At 36.5% G+C, this 20,747-nt stretch overlaps 1 protein-coding gene across 1 annotated transcript in view; it reads right to left on the reverse strand.

The window, feature by feature from the left end:
- The window catches only part of side-V (sidestep V), a 494,192-nt gene that overhangs the window by 193,482 nt on the left and 279,963 nt on the right, over positions 1–20,747 (reverse strand). Inside the window, exons 3-4 of the mRNA XM_067777067.1 lie at positions 20,061–20,269; positions 15,997–16,241 (exon numbers count right to left, since the gene is read on the reverse strand). Coding sequence (XP_067633168.1) covers positions 15,997–16,241; positions 20,061–20,269 — 454 coding nt within the window. The remainder of the gene's footprint in view (positions 1–15,996; positions 16,242–20,060; positions 20,270–20,747) is intronic.

Genomic DNA, 20,747 nt, shown 5'->3' on the forward strand with positions numbered 1-20,747 from the left:
AGCAAGACGTCTGCGGTCCGGTCTCTGATCAATACATAGCATTTCATTATTATTACAAATCTTGACTTCATTCCAGACAAGAGAATTTATTGTGTGCCAATAACTGCGCCCTGTGCAAGTTTGAGAACAGACATCCCCTCGAGAGAGGAGTGCCGAAAAGAATTAATTTGGGGCAGAGTGCTGGTTAATTAGTTCACGGATGGGTGTTCGAAGTTGGGCGGAAAGGTTGGAGTGGAAGCTTTCTGTCAGAAATTCGATGTAGGTCGCAAGATTCGGTTGCCCGATCACTGCAGTGTCTTCCTAAGGGAGAATACCGCAATCAAAGATGCGCAGATGGAATGGCATCTAGTGCTACCATGGTTAGACAATTCAGCAGCTACATAGCTAGCCGCGTTTCTAAAAAACCAAAAGTTAAACTGCGGTGCGATGGGGGGTTGTATGGCCTCACTTATGGTTGAATTAAACTAATTTAATTTTAATATCATCTGGTTTCTGTCACTAAGCAATATACCTGGCAACTGTCACGCGAATCTGCCAGCATGGCTGTGGCAAATACGGATTACCCCCAACCACCTGTGGCCTGCTTCTCTATAGGTGGGCCCTGAGAAAGCTAAGCGGACACACATCTTGCACGCCAGCAAGGTATGAAATGTCAAATGTTTCTTCTAATTCTTTACTTGTAGCAAAGGTTGAATATTTCCAACCGAATTTGAGAAAACCGATTACCTAGAGATTCGTAGTACCACATCCCCACTAAATACATATTTACCTGTGCAAAAATAATTTAGACAAATACCACAAAACGTTGCTAAGTTGGTTCTTAAATATTTCTAGAAATTTTGCAAGAGGAAGTTTTTTGCCAAAAATAAACAATTTGTGTTTTGCTCTCAAAGATTTTCAGTGCAAAGGTACAAATAAATGCAAGTTTTCATTTCCCACATTGCAAAGATTTTGTAGAAATTATTTTGTTAAGTGCGTAAAGGAAGCGTTGGAATGTAATTTTAGTTGAGACATGTTGAAGTGGAGTTTGGGTTTAATTGTACGCTGTTGACTTGCCATAAATTTTAATTTAACATCCTAAAAACACCAAAGAGGTCACCTTGATGCCAATGTCACTTAAAATTTTATTGCACACTTTAAGTCGAAACAATATTGCGCAATAGTTTGAATACAACCCTGGGTTTTGTGGTTTGAAGCTTAAAATGATATATATCTTTAATAGGTTGGGTGAAATAAAATTAAAAAAAAAGAAAACATTGTATTAAAGCAGAACAAAATGCAGCAAACGAAACACGTTTACAGCCTTAGGTTATATTAAACCAACCGATTCGTGTGGACCACACGTAGATTGAAATAGTCCATAGTGTTACCAGAAGTTTGTTTAACGACTTAACTGAAAATTCCTGCCAAAAACCAGTACCTATGCTATAAAATAACTCTTTCCTCTTGGAAAATACTAGAAGCTTTCTAGGACCTATCACAATTTGTCGCTTCTAGATCTGACTGCTGTATCACTTGTAATAGCTGGAGTCTTAGCCTACCAAGCGCAGAGCACATGCAAAAAACATAGTCGATCATTTCCTCCTCAAGCCCGCTTTTCCTACATCAGCTATCTTATTTAAAATCAGGTTCAGACGGAATAATCGTCATGAGTCTACAGTCCTCTCTTTTTATACTCAGCTGAGCAGAGCTCACATAGTATGTTGTGACGAATATTAGCAACACTAAGGGATACTATCATCTCTAAGCCGATACTAAGCAGTGAATTGTATGCACATAAACAAATCAATCATTATGTCTACACATATGTCCATACAAGCAGCGGAGGGAAAAGCACAAACACATGCATATATCTGAGATACTCCCAAAAGTAGGCAAGCATCGGTGGAAGTATCACTCACATATACACGCGCATATTGCTATGCGAGAAGCTATAATCGTGCATCTGTAGCTATAGCTGAGAAATTTATAGCTGGTAAACAAGTAGTAAATTCTAGAAGTAGAAACGCCTAGAAATATGCCAACGAGGAAACCTAAGAGTATAAAAGCAGCACCAGCTGAGGCACGACGAATCAGTTTGATTTAAGCAAGTTATTAGTTGTGAAGTATCAGTGTTATTGTGAAGTACTTTAATAAAAGCCATTTTGCATTATTGAATATTGGAGTTATTTATTCAACAGTTTAGCGATACGAACGTTAATAGAAGGTTGCAAATAAGCGAAATTTCCATAAATTCGTTACAATATTAATTTTGTTCGCATAACGGTACCCCGTAACGGCATAAACTAATCGAGATAGATATAGACTTCTATATATCAAAATGATCTGGGCGAAAAAAGAAATCTATATAGCCATGTCCGTCCGTCTGTCTGTCCGTGAAAACGACAATTTGAGTAAATTTTGAGGTATCTTGATGAAATTAGGTATGTAGGTTCCTGGACACTCATCTCAGATCGCTATTTAAAATGGACGAAATCGGACTATAACCACGCCCACTTTTTCGATATAGAAAATTTCGAATAACCGAAAAAGTGCGATAATTCATTACCAAAGACGGTTAAAGCGATGAAATTTGGTAGGTGCGTTGACCTTATGACGCAAAATAGAAAATTAGTAAAATTTTGGACAATGGGCGTGGCACCGCCCACTTGAAAAAAAAAATCTTAAAGTACAATTTTAACAAAAAATTTAATATCTCTACAGTATATAAATAAATTATGTCAACATTCAACTCCAGTAATGATATGGTGCAAAAAAATACAAAAATAAAAGAAAATTTCAAAATGGGAGTGGCTCCGCCCTTTTTCATTTAATTAGTCTAGAATACTTTTAATGCCATAAGTCGAACAAAAGTTTACCAATCCTTGTGACATTTGCTTCGGGCATTGCTTCTGCGATGATAACTTTTTTCTGCGAAAATGGGTGAAACCGGTTGAAGCCGCACACAGTTTTTATACACAGTCGATCGTCTGTCCTTCCGCTCGGCCGTTAACAACATAATTTGAACAAAACTCGATATATCTTTACTAAACTTAGATAACGTAATTATCTGAACTCATTTTATTTTGGTTTTAAAAATGGACGAAATCCGACTATGACCACAGCCACTTTTTCGGTATCGAAAATTTCGAAAAATGAAAAAATGCAACAATTCTAATCAAATACGAAAAGAGGTATGAAACATGGTGATTGGATTGGTTTTTTGACGAAAAGTATACATAACTTTAGAAAACAAACTTTGTAAAATGGGTGTGACACCTACCACATTAAATAGAAGAAAATAAAAACGTTCTGAAAGCCCTTGGAATCATGGCAGGAATACTGTTCCTGGTATTGCATATATAAATAAATTAGCGGTACCCAACAGATGATGTTCTGGTCAACCTGTTCCAGATTTTGGTCGATATCCCGAAAACGCCTTCACATATAAGACTAGGGCCACTCCCTTTTAAAACCCTCATTAATACCTTGAATTTGATACCCATATCGTACAATCACATTCCAGAGTCACCCCTGTTCCACCTTTATGGCGATATCTCGAAAAGGCGTCCACCTATAGAACTAAGGCCCACTCCCTTTTAAAATAATCATTAACACCTTTCAGTTGATACCCATATCGTACAAACACATACTAGAGTCACCCCTGGGCCACCTTTATGACGATATCTCTAAAAGGCGTTCCCCTATAGAACTAAGGCCCACTCCCTTTTAAAATACTCATTAACACCTTTCATTTGATACCCATATCGTACAAACACATTCTAGAGTCACCCCTGGTCCACCTTTATGGCGATATCTCGAAAAGGCGCCCACCTATAGAACTATGGCCCACTCCCTTTTAAAATACTCTTTAATACCTTCCATTTGATACCCATGTCAAACAAACACATTCCAGGGTTACCCTAGGTTCATTTTCCTACATGGCGATTTTCCCTTATTTTATCTCCAAAGCTCTCAGCTGAGTATGTAGTGTTCGGTTACACCCGAACTTAGCCTTCCTTACTTGTTAATTATATGATACTTTACTTTGGGTCCGCGCTTATGTTGCTTTGTCGATCATGTGCAACTCTCGCCTGTACTTAATCTCAATATGACTCGAACGTCTAAGGAGCAATTTTCGAGGGATGCGCCTTTTAATGTAGCTCATTCGCTTTTACTCCCATCTTTTCTCATAAGGCCTGAGGCCCAATATAGATGTATGGTTCTCCCTATCACGTTTCTTTCCACACAGTTTCAGAAAGTGCGCTATGGGAGATTTTTCCTTAATTGATGTTTGAATATCAGTATAAAAGTGACGGGACGGCGGTCTAAGCTAATTTATTCGAGCTTTTTCTACTGCTTTGGTTACGGCTGAAAATCTCTATCTGGCAGCGCTTGTAGGATCTCTTTATGTTCGAATCAGCACAGTTTAACAAAGATCCTACTCGTTCTATTATGTTGGAACCATCGATGTACGCGTATATCCCCTCGTCTGCCATTTGGGCACTTTCGAAGCGCAGGTACAGAATTAGGTAGTATGTTTGTCCAGTAATTGATGTCACTATACTACCATGACCGTATGGTCTGCGGCCAAGCTGTCCCAGGACTACATGCGGATTGTGTAGAATTGCATACAGTATAGCCGTCGAGATTGCTTTTCAGAGTTCCCGTTATGCTAAGCATTGATAGCCTGCATTCCTCCTTAAATTTTTTGAAGTAGTTTCTTTTTTGTGTGGCTGTCCACCCAACCAGTACTCCATAATATAGGGTAGCCCTTACATTTGCTGCAAATACAAAATGAAGGAGAGAGACCCCACTTCATGGAAAAAGTGTTATTGATAAATTTTTCACTCCTTCCTCTCGGTTTAGTTTTTAGTTTAGACGACAACTTAATGTCTAAAATAATTCCCAGATATTTCATGCAATGTTTGACTTTATGTAGACATCTATTAGTATCTCAAAGGTTTTGAGCATTAATTATATTAAGGTAGGAAAACTACACGAGCAGTTCTCCAAGAGTGTGGTATATGATACATTTTGATGGACACATCGAGTATTATGTTGAGCCATTCGGCGATCGATCTATTCGAAATTTGTAGCATGACAGGAAGTTCACCGCCCATTCGATCTTGGTATTGGTCACCAACTACTGCTCTAACCGCTCGGTGATCAAATAGTAGGTGCTGTCTGCTTGATCTTCTGAATAATTATGTGGATGGGAAACATGTGTTGAAAAGCGCCTCAAAGGGACTCTTCATAATTAAGACCGTATACTTTATTTTGCTGGACTATATTTCCAATTGCTAGGAATTTCCTTAACTGCGCTGTTCCGCTGTCTCACCAGATGTCCCTACAGAAATTTTTGAAGACAGTCCCGTCCTTACTTGTGCTTTGCTTTTCTCTTCATTTTCTTAGATGTCAATCTCTCGCTGACATACGCATGGTCGGAGATGAATGGTGCAGCAAGATATGATTGTATGGTCTTTACAGTCTTCAATGAAACATTTTGCTGTCTTTATATCCATAACACATAACATAACAATATAAACATCATTTGACACACTTAAAAAGTTACAGAGAGAGAGAACAGAACAATTCGTAGTTTGTAAAAAATGTGAGTGCCTATTTCTATTTGTATAGAATTAAAAAAATTTGAAGTCTATAACATACGCACTAAATCCGATTAAAATCATTTAAGACATTTTCCGGTCAACAGACAGTCAAACACATGAGCCGCAAAGCCAACCAAAACAAACTCAATGCGGTCGTACTGCAAAGAAAGTGTGCTGTAGTGACACAGACTAAAAAGCAAAGCAAATAAATGTGGCTCTGGTTTGTTGAAAAGCAAATCCACAAAAAAACTATGCGCTTGAAGGAAGAAATGTAAGTCAGGTGTAAAAATTAATTTACTATGCCAACTCAACAATTGAAGATACTTTAAGCTAATGCGGCAGAAGAATCCACAACAAAGCCGAACAGTGAGAGTAAACGTAAAACACGCAAGAAATTGTTTAAAAAAGGAAAAAAAGGAAAAGTTGTAAATGGAACATACAATGAATACGCTAGAAATATTTAAGCTGCTCCAAATTGATGCCAACACAAAGTCAGTGCGCCCTAGAACTACACTTAAGTCCCGCGTTGACCATGGTTGGTGAAAAATTGTTTGTGTGTTTTCTTTGCTGGTGTGCGGCATGCAGCATTAGTTTAAATTATAACAAAGAAGTGTGCAGTGAAGAAGAAAAATTCTTTTAGTTCTAAAATTTACGGTATTCTTGAGAGTTGAACAATGTGTTAATGCTAAATACTTAAGAATTGTCACACACGTAAGCGCGCTGCATGATTTCCGGGTGGCCGTTTGGAATAGATTTTACCTATGTAGGCAGTGGCGTAACAATAGAATGGCAGGGAATACAAAATGCCACGGATGCCCGACCCAAGAGGGCTCCGGGCCAAGGGGCCGCGAGATCAAAAATAATACATTGTACCTAAGTATTTTATTTTATTTATTTTATTTTTATTTTTTTAAATCCAAATTGAGACAACTAAATACCATAATACAATTTCAAGTTAATCGTTAAGCATTTCAACCAAACTAAACAAAATAGTTTAATGATATGCAAACATTTTTTGAAACAATTCAACAAATTTATAATATTTTTGGACAAAGTATCGAAAGATGGAATATTTTTTCAAGTTTCGTATCTAATAAAAAAAGTGAGTATTCAACTTCAGTAACACTAAAAACATTAAACGCTACTAGATGGACAAGACGTTATGATGTTGTTTGTGCCTTAAAAGTTCGGTTTGTTGAAGTCAAAAAAACGCTAACGAAAACATTCCGTTAAATTGAAAAATTAGATGAAAGAAATGAAGATGTTCCAATTAAAAAGAAGATCGAAAACTACAGTTTTGTCATGTTATTAGTTTTCCATTGCAAGGACCTACTTACTTTAGATGCAGCCCCTAAAGCACTTCAGTCTAAAAACACCGATCTCTCAAATGCCTCTTAAAAATGTCTAGATATCGACATGAATTTGAAAATTTAAAAATTTAAAGATGGATTTTTACTGTAGCAGAAAATTGGTTTATCATCCCTGAATTTTCTAGAACTCGCCAGACGATGGTAAAACGCCATTTGATGAACTTTGCGAAGATGAGCGTCTCCAAGTTCCGGAAAGTTTGTTCAAAGTGAACATATTTTATCATTATAAACCAAACAGATGAAGCGGCTTTGGGAGTGTTCAAGAGAAAAGTTCTTCGAAAGATTTATGGACCTCTACGCGTTGGCGATGGCGAGTACCGAAGAAGATTTAATGATGAGCGTACGAGCTATACGGAGACATCAACATAGTTCAGCGAATTAAAACGCAGCGGCTGCGCTGGCAAGGCCATGTTATGCGAATGAATGATGATGCTCCGGCCAAGAAAGTGTTTCTATCGGAACCCGCCTATGGAAACAAAGGTAGAGGGCGGCCCCACTCCGTTGGAAGGACCAGGTGGAAAACGATTTAAACTCCCTTGGTGTGACCAATTGGCGCCGGTTGGCGGAGCGAAGGAGCGACTGGCGCGCCTTGTTGGACGGCCATAACCGTTTAGACGGTTAAGCGCCAATTAAGTAAGTAAGTAAACCAACAGAAATCGCCTTTCATTCCAATGAATGACATTGTTTCAAATTCCAGTGTTTTGAAGCCTTCCACTTTAAAAGTTTTAAATGACACTGATCTATTAAAGAATGTTCTAGAATTTGTTGGGATATATAAAATAAAAAAAAGACATATCTGAAACATTTGCCAGGGCAATTCTCAATTTTTGACCCACTTTCGGAGACGAAATGGAACAATCGTTGTGTATTAGAGACCTTGCTGATCTATTAATAATAAAAAATCATTCTTCTTGCATCTGTCCTGAAGAATGCACTACATTACTGTTTTTCAATACAATTCCTGTGACTGCAGCTAGTGCTGAATGATCATTTTCGAAATTAAAATTGATAAAAACGTACTTAAGAAACTCTATGAGACGAGACAGATTATGTAACTTGGCTATTCTGTCTAATGAAAATTCTATAGCATGATCTTTAAACTTTGATGAGTTATAGACATTTTTGCGGAACAGAAATCTCGAAAATTCTCGACTGCCTAAGAAAGGTGGCCTATGACCATTAGTGGGACATATGCAACGTGTAATTGAGTACGCTGAAAATCTCGAAATTTGCTGAAACTAAACTGAGTACATCGTGATGATTTTTATTGATAGGGCCCCATCAAAAGAATTTGCCACGGGCCCCAGATGGTATAGTTACGCCACTGTTGTGGTTGTGCAATAGCATAAAAAACTCAAGTGAGAGGTTTTTATTGAGTGAGAATTTTTTGAGATTACAGAAGTAGTGCGCTTTAAATGAAAAAATAATTTAGAAAAATAAAAGAAAATACCACACACGTTGCCTTAAGTATGTGGGGGCGTCATATTAAATAGATGCTTTAGAATTTTTAAGGTGACATATGTATACAGAAATGTGGCTTACAAAGCCTGCGAAGAAATATTAGAAGTTTTTGATTAAGTATGCTCTTTAACCAGAGCTTTGTAATGTCGCCGTGCGTCACGCCTTTGCGCTGATTCAGTAATTCGCAAAATATTCCTTAGATGTAGATCGCATCTTAATGGGTGTACTTAAGGGTCACTGCCTTTTGGCATCACTGATAGCAACTGTGAGCTGCCTGCAGCTTCTTATATTGAAGTATTAAAATGTGGTACTCTTTATCGAACGTTTGGTGATACATGAGAGCAATGTTTCGCCTATTAGGAGTAGCACAGTTTGATCAAGCAATACGTTTTCGGACCACAGCCATTAAAACAAGTTTTAGATTGCAAATATACACATATGTATAGGAAAACTATTTCGCTGTTTAAGTTAAAATATTTTGGTATTAGTTTCATAACATAAAAAAACTCTGGCTGGCTTGTGTAAATCGAAATAAGTTTGCTTTTGATCGCAAGTCACCACGTACATAGATGATTCGCGAGTCAGACGCACCGTACTTAGACCCCACAATATCTGGGTGACGTTTTGCATTTAAAACTTTAGTAGAAAATTGCTGTTTTAACTCCCAACATAATCTCATTTAGCACATGGAAATAAGTACTGCGTTTTCTCATTTTTATTTTAGTCCTTCCAAATAAAAAGTTTCTCAAAACTTGCAACATTGTCATTGTTTTTCAGTAATAATTTGTATACTCAGCTGAGCAGAGCTCACAGAGTATATTAACTTTATTCGCATAACGGTAATCCCTAACGGCATAAACTAATCGATATAGATATAGAGTTCTATATATCAAAATGATCTGGGCGAAAAAAATAAATTCATTTATCCATGCGGTCCGTCCGTCCGTCCATCCGTCTGTCCGTAAACACGATAACTTGAGTAAATTTTGAGGTACTTAATGAAATTTGGTATGTAAGTTCCTGGGCACTCATCTAAGATCGCTATTTAAAATGAACGAAATCGGATTATAACTACGCCAACTTTAAAAAGAAGGTAATTTAAAAGTTTTACAAGCTGTAATTTGGCAGCTGAGTATGTAATGTTCGGTTACACACGAACTTAGCCTTCCTTACTTGTTTCATATCCGCTCTATCTTTGTAGAAGGTTAGAATTCAGAAGCTGATACACTGTGCTAATCGAAAATTTCAATTTCAACTTAAATTTATTTAAAAAAGTGGTTGTGACTGTAAGACAGAGTATTTTATAGCACATCAGCGATAATACATTGCAGAGAAATATATATCCAAAACCGAAGGTATCATAGAAGAAATGAAATGTCGGAGAATAAGAGAGGATCCCACAGATGAATACCAAAAACAAATCAAAGTTGCTATAAAAAATGCAACAAATGCAGAAGATTCTAACATGGCACATAGATTGGTCGAAATGAACCCTTCGGCTCCTCCACTGATTAAAAAAAAAATAAATAAATGTTAGGCGCGATAACCTCCGAAGAGATCTAAGGCCGAGTTTCCCTTCCAATTTGCGTCGTGCTCCTCTTGATTTTCCCTAAAAATTGGCCGGACGGGACCTACATGTTTTATTCCGACTCCGAACGGCATCTGCAAGGCAGATGAGTTTTCACTGAGAGCTTTTCATGACAGAAATACACCCGGAGCGCTTGCCAAACACTGCCGAGGGGCGACCCCGCTTAAAAAAAGTTTCTTCTAATTGAAAAACCTTATTTTTAAAATTTTGATGTTGCTTTGCCCGGGGTGTGAACCCAGGGCATAAGGAGTGGTAGGCGGAGCACGCTACCATCACACCACAGTGGCCTCCACTGATTGCGCTACCAAAAATACACAAGCCGGACACCCCAATGCGCCCATCATTAACTTTAAATCGGCACCACGACTGTCCAAATATTTAAAAACGCTATTGAAAGATACTCTGGAGCTAAGGAACGAATATGCAATAGCTAACACTATAGAACTAATAAAGAAACTTGAGACCGTAGAGCTAACAAAGAACAGCAAATTGGTATCTTTTGACATAAAAGATTTATACCCATCAATACCACTATCGGAGACTTTGGACATAGGTGGCTCAACAATAGTTCATAATACAAAAAACAAAGTGAAAAGTATGCAAATCACAAATAAGCTAGGAACCACTTTACGTCAAAACTATTTTCAATTCAACAATAAAAAAATATATAGACAAATAAACGGTCTTGGAATTGGAAGCCCCCCATCAGCAATTCTTATGGAAAAGTACGTACAGGAGATGAAGTACAAATTAGGCGTGTCATTTTATGCTAGATACGTGGATAACATAATATGCATTTTAACTATTAATAACGAAGAGCTTGTATTGGAGTACCTCAACAAGCCGCACGGAAATATAAAATTTACAATGGAAACCGAAAAAGAAGGAGGAATCAACTATCTAGACCTCACGATAAATATTCATAAAGAAGCAAAAAGATTTAACTATGACATATATAAAAAGCCAACGGCCACCGACAGAATAATACATTATACCTCAAATCACCCCCAACGGCATAAAAATGCAGCATTAAGGCACTTGGTGCATACACTTGAAAGCACACCTCTTAAACAATAGGAGTATAAGAGAGAACTTGAGGTCATATATAATATCGCAGCAAACAACGGATATAAAAAGCACTAGTAGATCAGCTCAGAAGGACAAATGGAAAACCAACAATAAATAATGAAAAGGAAAATAATAGCTGCACGACTATGACACAAACTGGAAAAGCAACATATAAATTGGCAAACTTCTTCAAAAATTACAAAATTAACACAGCTTTCAAAACATCGAACAATCTAGGGCGAAAATTAAGAACTAACACTAACTCAGAGGATCCGTTTAGCAGCCACGTCGTATACAAGCTTACCTGCGGATGCCAATATAGTGACATAGGACAAACAGGACGGTAAATAAGAACGAGGTTTAGAGAACATATTAGAGATTGCAACAAAAAAATACGGATTCCAAATATTATACCCGAGTCTAAGTTAGGGTTCTTCACATACAAGCAAAAGGCCGGCGTTTCAACGTACTCGAAAACATGGAAATCTACAAACAGAAAACATTCGACGGTAGAATAATAAAAGAACATAAAAACACAATTTCTGACACAATATTCGAGCTTTTAAAATTTGTTTACAAGAACCAAAGTAATCACACAGGTACAACAGACAAAAACACAACAACAAATAAACACAAATAAACTAACACACCAAAACAACAAACCCACAAAGAAGGCCTAACGACTAAAATTACGGATTTTTACCTACCCCAGTCATCCAAACAAATCGAACATTAAAAACCACCCTCGGTTCTGAATGAACACACAGCACAAACACATAACTAAATACTTATACACAAGCATCAATTTTGACAATACCTGCTCATGTACCTAGGAACTATAAATACAGGACAAACGACAACAATATATCAGAACGAAAATCGACACTGATGATGACACAACGCCGAAACCTATTTGTCTCAAAACCAAATTTGACAAGGGATGACGGAAAATCGTCCCAATATACATCATTTATCCACCCTGTTGGAAAATCAACAAAATAAGTGATATATTTACTACTTCCCTAACAACCACCATAACGTATTGAATATATCTTACTGTACCAGCAGGCTTCACATGCGCCACATGCAGAGAATGAACGGCTCATTAATCAGCTTGGCTGTTATAAATTATCAGTTCTTTGTCGATTTTCCTTAATAACTCCCAACCAACTGGCATACATATCGTCTACAGCTTTTACTAAAATCTCTAAATCAGTATCTGCGTGAGCTCGTTGAGAGCTGCCAATATTTACCATCTAATCCGGCAATCAAATTTCAAGAGCACTCCACCGGAACATAAAGTAATAAGCGATTTTATGCTTGCTTGACATTTGTCACATTGGGCCTTTTCTCTTTGCTCTACTTTATTGTTATTGTTGTTTTATTTATATTATTGTAGGATAACAAGATAAACACTTTTAGTTAAATTGAAAAGAATTCGCAACGAATTCGCTGAAATGAGTAAGTAAAACGATGGTAGCAGGACGAGGAGGAGGATATTTCGAAAATATCATTTCTCTTTGAGCAGATGGTATGGATATTAGAGGATTATTAGCTAAAGCTTTGTGAGTTATGAATGATTTTGCCGGTTTCTTTTTTTGTCTTCTTGGCTATGATTGTCATATGATTTTTATTTTAAATATTAACTATTCACACAGTCAAGGCTAGGCATAGGAATTTGGAATCTATTTTCATTTCTTTGTGTTAACGGAAGTGGTAGAAATATTTTCTGTGTAAACGAATATTTGTGATAGCTTAACTTATTTGCTTACCGCCATAACTTGACTTGGCTTATGTAATAAATGCTGAGTATTAGCAGTAAAAATAATGTTAAGAATAGTAATATAATCCATCGCCAACAATCAGAATAGAGGATAAGTACTTAATCCCAAAATCGTGTTGGGAACGAAAACAAACGACTTAAACAAAGCTTGTGCTCGGTTATATTTGAGGATAACGTTAGAGCTTGGATAAATACGATTTTTTTTGGACTATCGCTATCGATAGTGAAGTGGAGTGAAGTCTCTTTCTATATAAAAATATCTGCACCTGATAATAACGACTTTCTGAATATCCAGAAAATTACCATCAACATCGAGAACGATCCAAAAACCTTCGAGGAGTGTCTTTATCGTTAATACAGCAACAAAAACGGCGACTTCCTGAATCCCGCTAAGAAATAATCCTGAAATTTTTCAGAATTTTTAGTTTCTATCGGAAACAAACCAGAGAGGCCAAAATTCAAATATAATAAAATTCAGCTATAAAAATGCCCGATAGAATAAATACCGCAAAGATACAATTTAAACAAATTTTCAAAAACAATAGAACATACATACATATTGTTACGAATATTAGCAACACTAAGGGAAACTATCATCTCTAAGCCGATGCTAAGCAGTGACTTGTCTGCACATCAATAAATTAATCGTTATGTCTACACAGATGTACGTACACGCAGCGGAGAAGAGACGCACAAACACATGCAGGTGTCTTATCTGAAATGCTCCCAAAAGTATGCAATTATAATTGTGGAAGTGTCGCTCACAAATACACGTGCATCTGTAGTTATAACTATATAGCATTAACTAAGTAAATTCTGGAAAAGCCTAGAACTATGCAACGAGGAAACCAGACAGTATAAAAGGCGGCAACGGTAGAGGCGCGACAATCAGTTTGAGTTAAGCAAGCTATCAGTAAGCGAAGTATAAGTGTTATTGTGAAATACTTTAATAAAGGCCATTTTGCATTATTGAAGAGTGGAGTTATTTATTCAACAGTTTAGTGATTAGATAGTAGAAGATTTGGAATAAGCGGAATTGCAGTAAATTCGTTACAATATTTTCCCTCAATGCTAAGCGTAGTCCTACATGGTGCACTAAGACTCATGCTAGCGTCCGGGGCGCTAGTCTGGTAGGCAGAACTAGAGAAGAAATACAACATTTAGAAACGAAACAACGTCACAACGGGCAGCATGCGCAGAGGAAGCACTTAGGTCGACTTCAGTTTAGGTACTATGAGGAGCAGCTGCATTTGGACCTGCACATACGCCTGACAGCTCCAAGTTCAGCAAACAGGTTTAGGGATACTTAAAGCTGGAACAAAAAGCTTTATGGCCACAACGTTATCCTAAGGATGGTCGCTAACGTAGATACGTAGTAGCTTACCTATCACCCACATTGATCGTTAACAAGAAAGTCAAGATGAGGTTACCCTCAAGCATGGCTTGGTCAGCCGAAAAATTTTACAAAAAGGGCGTTACCACACTCTACATAGAGGGATCTAAAATCACCTGCTGTGTCGGTGAGGTGTTTACTTTGAATCTTTATTTTTTCTTAATTTCGCACTTTTTTGATTGATACGGTTGCCATAAAAGTACTTATGAGAAATTTTCCGTATCAAGCCGCTTTAACGGGTGAAACCGAACATTACACACCCAACTGTAAACTTGAAATGCTGTTGTTGTTTGTTTTGTGAGCTCTTAATAGTGTTACAAGGTTGCGCAATAATACATATACATATAATTCTATTCTGAACTAATTTTTCTTCGAGTTATGGCTCCCGAAACATAGAAAATTGCTTAGTCATAAAAGGGTGCCACGCCCATTTTTTTGAATTTGAAGTTTTTCCTATTTATTGTTATAAATGCACTTGGGAAATGAAATACCATTGATATAAAGCTCTTTTGCAAAGATATAGCGTATTTTATTCGTACACGATCCTTTTAAAAATCTTTTATATAAAAGTGGGCGTGATCCTTAACCGATTTCGTTAATTTTTCTACAAAGCATTGCTTATAGTAAAGGCAATATCTCTGCCGAATTTTGTTACGATATGTTTAACGATTTTTGATTTATGCTTAATAATATTTGTAAAATTGGTTTTATCACAAGTGGGCGGTGCCACACCCATTTTAAATAATTTTTTTCAAATTTTTATCAACAGTCTCAATATCACTCCAAATTTCAACATTCTATGTATGTATGTAATTTACTAAATAATCAGTTTTTTTGTGTCTTCCAAAATGTTATATATATAAAAATTGGAGTGGTTATCATCCGATTTCGTTCATTTTCAATACCTATCTATTCTGGGTCCAGGTAAGCTCGCGTACCAAACTTGGTGAAGATATCTCAATCTTTACTCAAGTTATCATGTTAAGGGGCACACGGACGGACGAATTTTTTTCGATACTGATGATTTTGATATATGGAAGTTTATATCTATCTCGATTCCTTTTTATCTGTACAACCAACCGTTATCCAATCAAAGTTATAATACTCTGTGTACAAGTACAGCTTGGTATAAAAATATAGGTCACCCTTCGAAGCGACTACAGCTTGATGAATTAAGTGACTTGGGAATGTTTTCATATATTTCTGAATAAAAATCAAGCCAACCAAAAAGTTTGATAAAACCGTTTTTAATAAATGCACGTTGCGGTTTTAACATTAGGTTCCTGATAACATGCTCATGCTCTATCTCTCACTAATACACTTATATTGAAATTTTTACCGACCACTGATCTAAACATCTTAATTATTTAGGTCTCTAAATCTCCATTAAAATATGTAAAGCTATTTTTCTTATATTAACTACACCAACTTGAGAAATACAAATAATGAGATGTAAAACCAAGTTTCCATGCAATTTAGGCTTATTCTGGCATCAAAACTATAACCTTTAAGCGTGATGCCCAGAAGAAAGCCAAAAACAATTCTTAAAATCTCTAGTATATACTCTCTATGACTGTGGTAGGCAACTGATTAAGGTGAGTTTAGGAAAGCAACGCTGAGTTTATCAGAACCACCCAACAGGTTGAATCTTACAGTACTAACATCTTTACTTGGCATTTCTCTGAGCCAGACATACACACCCACACAACCACACATTTATGTAACTACATGAAGCCACTTACCGTTAATAAATCTTTTCGTGCAATATTTTTCAATTGTAGAATATTGCGAACAGTACCATCTGGTAGCACATCATATGAATCATCGACTAAAGCATGTTCACGCCACCAGGAAACGCGCGGAGGCGGCACACCACCACTGGACAAGCACGTCAAATTAATGTTATCACCCTCCAAGTATGGACCTGCCATTTGCTCGCGTATCGCAGCGCCATGATTATCCAATATCGTCAATTGTGTGGGCGGTACTGGAAAATAAAGAAAGAACTTCCATTTATATAACGAATAATAGTAAATACACAACTGCAAAAAATTAAAGGTATGCTATTATGGCAAAATATAATATTGCAGCAGAAACACAAACAACAACGAAAGTTTTAAAGAAGAAAAATTGCTTTAGGTACGGAAGAGGATGTTGAAAGGATGTTGTAATAAGGCAAACACTATGCAAGAAAGCAAAATTGTGTTACTACGAATGTCGTATTGGCATGTGAGCGTAGAAGATTTGCTGCTTTACAAAGAATTATTAAAAAAATGTCAGCGAGTTGATTGGTGACACATTCCTACAAAGTCGACAGTCGTACAAAGGAGCCTGGTAAAGTTGTTGTTATTACGCTTGAATGTATTATGTATTAGTAGCTATGTTTGTATGTACATAGTTGCTGATGGTATTACCTTTTGTGATAAACGAGCCAAAAAAATGTGAAGAATAGGTCGTGAGGGAAATGAAAAATGGAAGCTGCGGAAACGGATATGCCGAGAGTGAGTTGGCGCAGGCGAAGAGCTTAAATTGTGGGTGTTTGCGTGCTAAATGGTTGAGAAGTCGCGCTGCTACCTTTGACTTACTCAAAATAGTGCTAGAAGTAAGGGATATGTGCAGTTTGAAAAAGTAGTGGAGGAGCTTTATTGCTCGTTGATAAATATCAAATCATTTTACTTGAGTAAGTAAGTCAGTTGGAATAGGGGATTCATGAAATGCTATTAAAGCTTCGGCGATAAGTTAAGGATCATAACAAAAGCAGGATAGAGTAAATTTCGCATATTAAAGTTTAAAAATGAAAAAATATGATCATTTGAAATTTTATTTTTACAAAATCCATGTTAATAAAAATATAATATTGTGAAGAATATTAGCAACACTAAGGGTAACTATCATCTCTAAGCCGATACTAAGCAGTTACTTATATGTACATAAACAAATCAATCATTATGCATACACATATATACATACAAGCAACGGAGAGATACTCGCAAAAGTATTCAATCGCCAGCAAAGTAGTTCTCATATATACACGCGCATATGGCTATGCGAGAGGCTATAAACATGCATCTGTAGTTTATAGATGGTAAGCTAGTAGTAAATTCTAGAAGAAGAAATGCCTAGAAGTATGCGAACGAGACAGCAGAGAGTATAAAAGGAGCGAAAGCTGAGTAAGCAGCAATCAGTTTGACTTAAGCACGCTATCAGTTGCGAAGTATAAGTGTTATTGTGAAGTATTTTCAAAGTAGTCTAATAAAGACCATTTTGCATTATTGAATATTGGAGTTATTTATTCAACAGTTTAGCGATACGAACGTTAGCAGAAGTTTGCAAATAAGCGGAATTGCACTAAAATCGTTACAATATTAAAAATAAATAAATGTAAGGCGTGATAACCTCCGAAGAGATCTAAGGCCGAGCTTCTCTTCCAATTTGCGTCGTGCTGCTCTTGATTTTCCATAAAATTTGGCCGTACATGTTTTGTGCCGACTCCGAGCGGAATCTGCAAGGCAGATGAATTTTCACTGAGAGATTTTCATGGCAGAAATACACTTGGAGCGCTTGCTAAACACTTCCAAGGGGCGACCCTGCTTAGAAAAATTTTCTTCTAATTGAAAAACCTTATTTCTAAAATTTTGATGTTGCTTTAGCCGAGGTGTGAAACCAGGGCAAACGATGTGGTAGGCGGAGCACGCTACCACCACACCACGGTGGCCGCCAAAAAAATATAATATTATTAGAATATATTTGAGAAATTTACATTTTGGTTGAAAAATCTTAAGATTTTAGCGGTTTTTATGGTTTCCATTAAAAAATTTGATGGAAACATGGGACATTCGACGAGCATAAGGCCTTGGAAATTGTTATATTTTTTTAGTTCTATAACCAGACAACGAATACGATTTTTCCTAAATTCGATGCCACAGTGGTCGTATGAATGATGCGGGAACGAGACAAGTGTAATGTTAAAATACGATTATGGGATCGTAAAATTGGTCAAAACTCTGACGTTTGAGCCAGAGACTAATCACTGAAAAGGTGAACTTATTCACTTTTAAATTGATGTATGATTATTCATCTACTTTGTTATCTTCCATAACTCACGGCACCTATTAATGAAGTTCCCGAAAATAAGGTATACATTTTCTACTTTTACTATTTCAGCGGCAGATCATGTGATGGGAGAGACGCGTAATTAAAGATTGAGGTGATAACCAATATAAGAACTTATAAGTGATCATAAAGCAAAAAGAATAAAAATATACATTAGGAGAAATAAGAATACATAAAGGAAAAAGGAAGGGGTGCTAAATGGGTTGAGTTGAGATGTTAAAACATGAGGAAGATTCAAGGAATAAACAAAGGGAAAAACTCAACGAAAAATTCAGAAACAATGCACAAAACAATAAGAACCAGACGTAAAAATTTCGCTCTAAATTTGCGTTTTATGAAAGGAGTGCTTTTTGTATCAAATTGTTTGTTCCTTTCTTATGTTTTGTCCTGATGCTCTGAACTAAGTCTTCAAAAATATACCGCGAGATTCCCCCCTTCAATAAATTTTTTTTAATACGCCGATCCATGCGCCACCTAGCGAAATTGTTGTGATGGTTATTGCACTCTCTTTAGCTTTTAATGAACTTCGAGTCTCTAGTTTATCGGAAAGCCAGTTAATAACTCGTGTAAATGTCTGATTACTGCGCTATCTACCGCACTCCTTTTTCCTTTTTTCCTAAATTTAGATTAAAATTGTAAGCCCATAGCTTTCCGAAAAGACAGTTGACAGTCCAGATTGCATTCTTATTAACTTTTATTAGAGTACGTTCTAAGTCTCAGCACTCAAGTTTCACAGGAAGATATTCAAAAACCAATTACAAGAATCCAGAATTTAGTACCGACATTGTCGGACAAAAGAGAACCCGACTAATTATAAAGGAAGTTAAAAAGAAAGGGAAGGAATCCAAAGGAATTTGAAAATGAAGGGAAAAGAAGAGAGAAAAAGACTTAAAAAGTGAATATGAGGCATATTGAATAATCAGAAAAAAGTGAAATAGAAGACGAAACAGAAAGAAAGGCACAGGACAGAAAAATTGCATACAAAATAGATGATAACAAAAAGAAAGAAAATTAATAAATCGGAATTAGGAAGCAATGCAAAACCAAATGGGAACTACTAAATAAAAGAAAAGATGAAAACAGAGGTGGAGGAAAAGAGAAAAAAAATAAAATAAAGGAACAAGGATAAGATTAGTTATGTGTTCATACTGATGAAGATGATATGCTGATCCTGATGGTTATAATGAAGAAAAGAAAAATATAAGACCGAAAATGAAAGAACACGCTCACGGTTACAATTACAGTGTCTAGTGCGATTGCTGTTACAGCTGCGGTTATTAGGGCTTATTCGGTGTTTTCAGTTAAAAATTACCGGCAGCTTAAACCTGTGATTACGATTACGATTATATTTATTGTTGCGTTTGCTTTTTTCGCTTAAGGTACATGGTTAGTAACCATTTGTTACAGTTGCTGTAAGGTTACAATAACGGTTATGTTTATGGTTAGTATAAAATGTTTGTGAAAGTTATGGTGACAGCTATAGTTAGTACGCTCATATAGAATGAAGGCTCATCAGTTACCGTTACTTATACGTTTACGGGCTCAGCTACACCTACGGTTATGGTTACAGTTGCGGAAACGATTACGGCTTGCATAACAATAGTCATTAGGGATACTTTTACCGATTCGTTCGGCTTAAACGTCAAACATAATGAATATTAGCTGTTAACGCCTTTTTTGTAAACAAACTTACCCAAAACAGTAACATTAATACGCCAATTCCGTGTCGGTGATTTATGAAAGTCCACACGGCACTTATACAATCCAGCATCGCTTGTTTGTATATTTTTGATGCGTAGCGCTGGTGGATTTGTGTCATAGTAAAAATGTGCCTTATTCTTAAAGACATTTTCATCTGCCCAGGGTATGGCTTGATGCAGAGGCCGACCGCGGGCGTCGAAGCTGGAAAGAGAAAAAAGAAACAAAAAATTAGGTCACTTAACGAATCAAAAAAATAGCAAATATACATATGCACTTAGGTGTACTATTTACGTTTTGATAAGAGAATATTATCTAATTAAATGAGAAAAGGAAAATTACACTGAAGATGGCGCAACAATGAAAGCTGTTAAAATCTGTGAAACAAAGTTGAAAAGAGATAATAACAAATGAGGAAGGCTAATTTCGGGTGTAACCGAACATTATATATTCAGCGTGAACTTCAATTGTACATTTCATTTCAGATAAATTACTTTTCTACATAACACGTGGCACCGCCCGTTTAAAAAAGTGTCTCCCCATTTCCTCTCGCAATAAAACTTGATAAATGAAATATAATTGATTTAAAACTATTTTTTGCTAAGTTATAGCTTATTATTCTAGTCTACGACCCTTTTGAACTTGTTTTATATTTAAGTTGCCGTGGTCTTTAACCGATCCC

Source organism: Eurosta solidaginis, chromosome 3 (genome assembly GCF_040869045.1).
Source record: "Eurosta solidaginis isolate ZX-2024a chromosome 3, ASM4086904v1, whole genome shotgun sequence".
Lineage (NCBI taxonomy): Eukaryota > Metazoa > Arthropoda > Insecta > Diptera > Tephritidae > Eurosta > Eurosta solidaginis.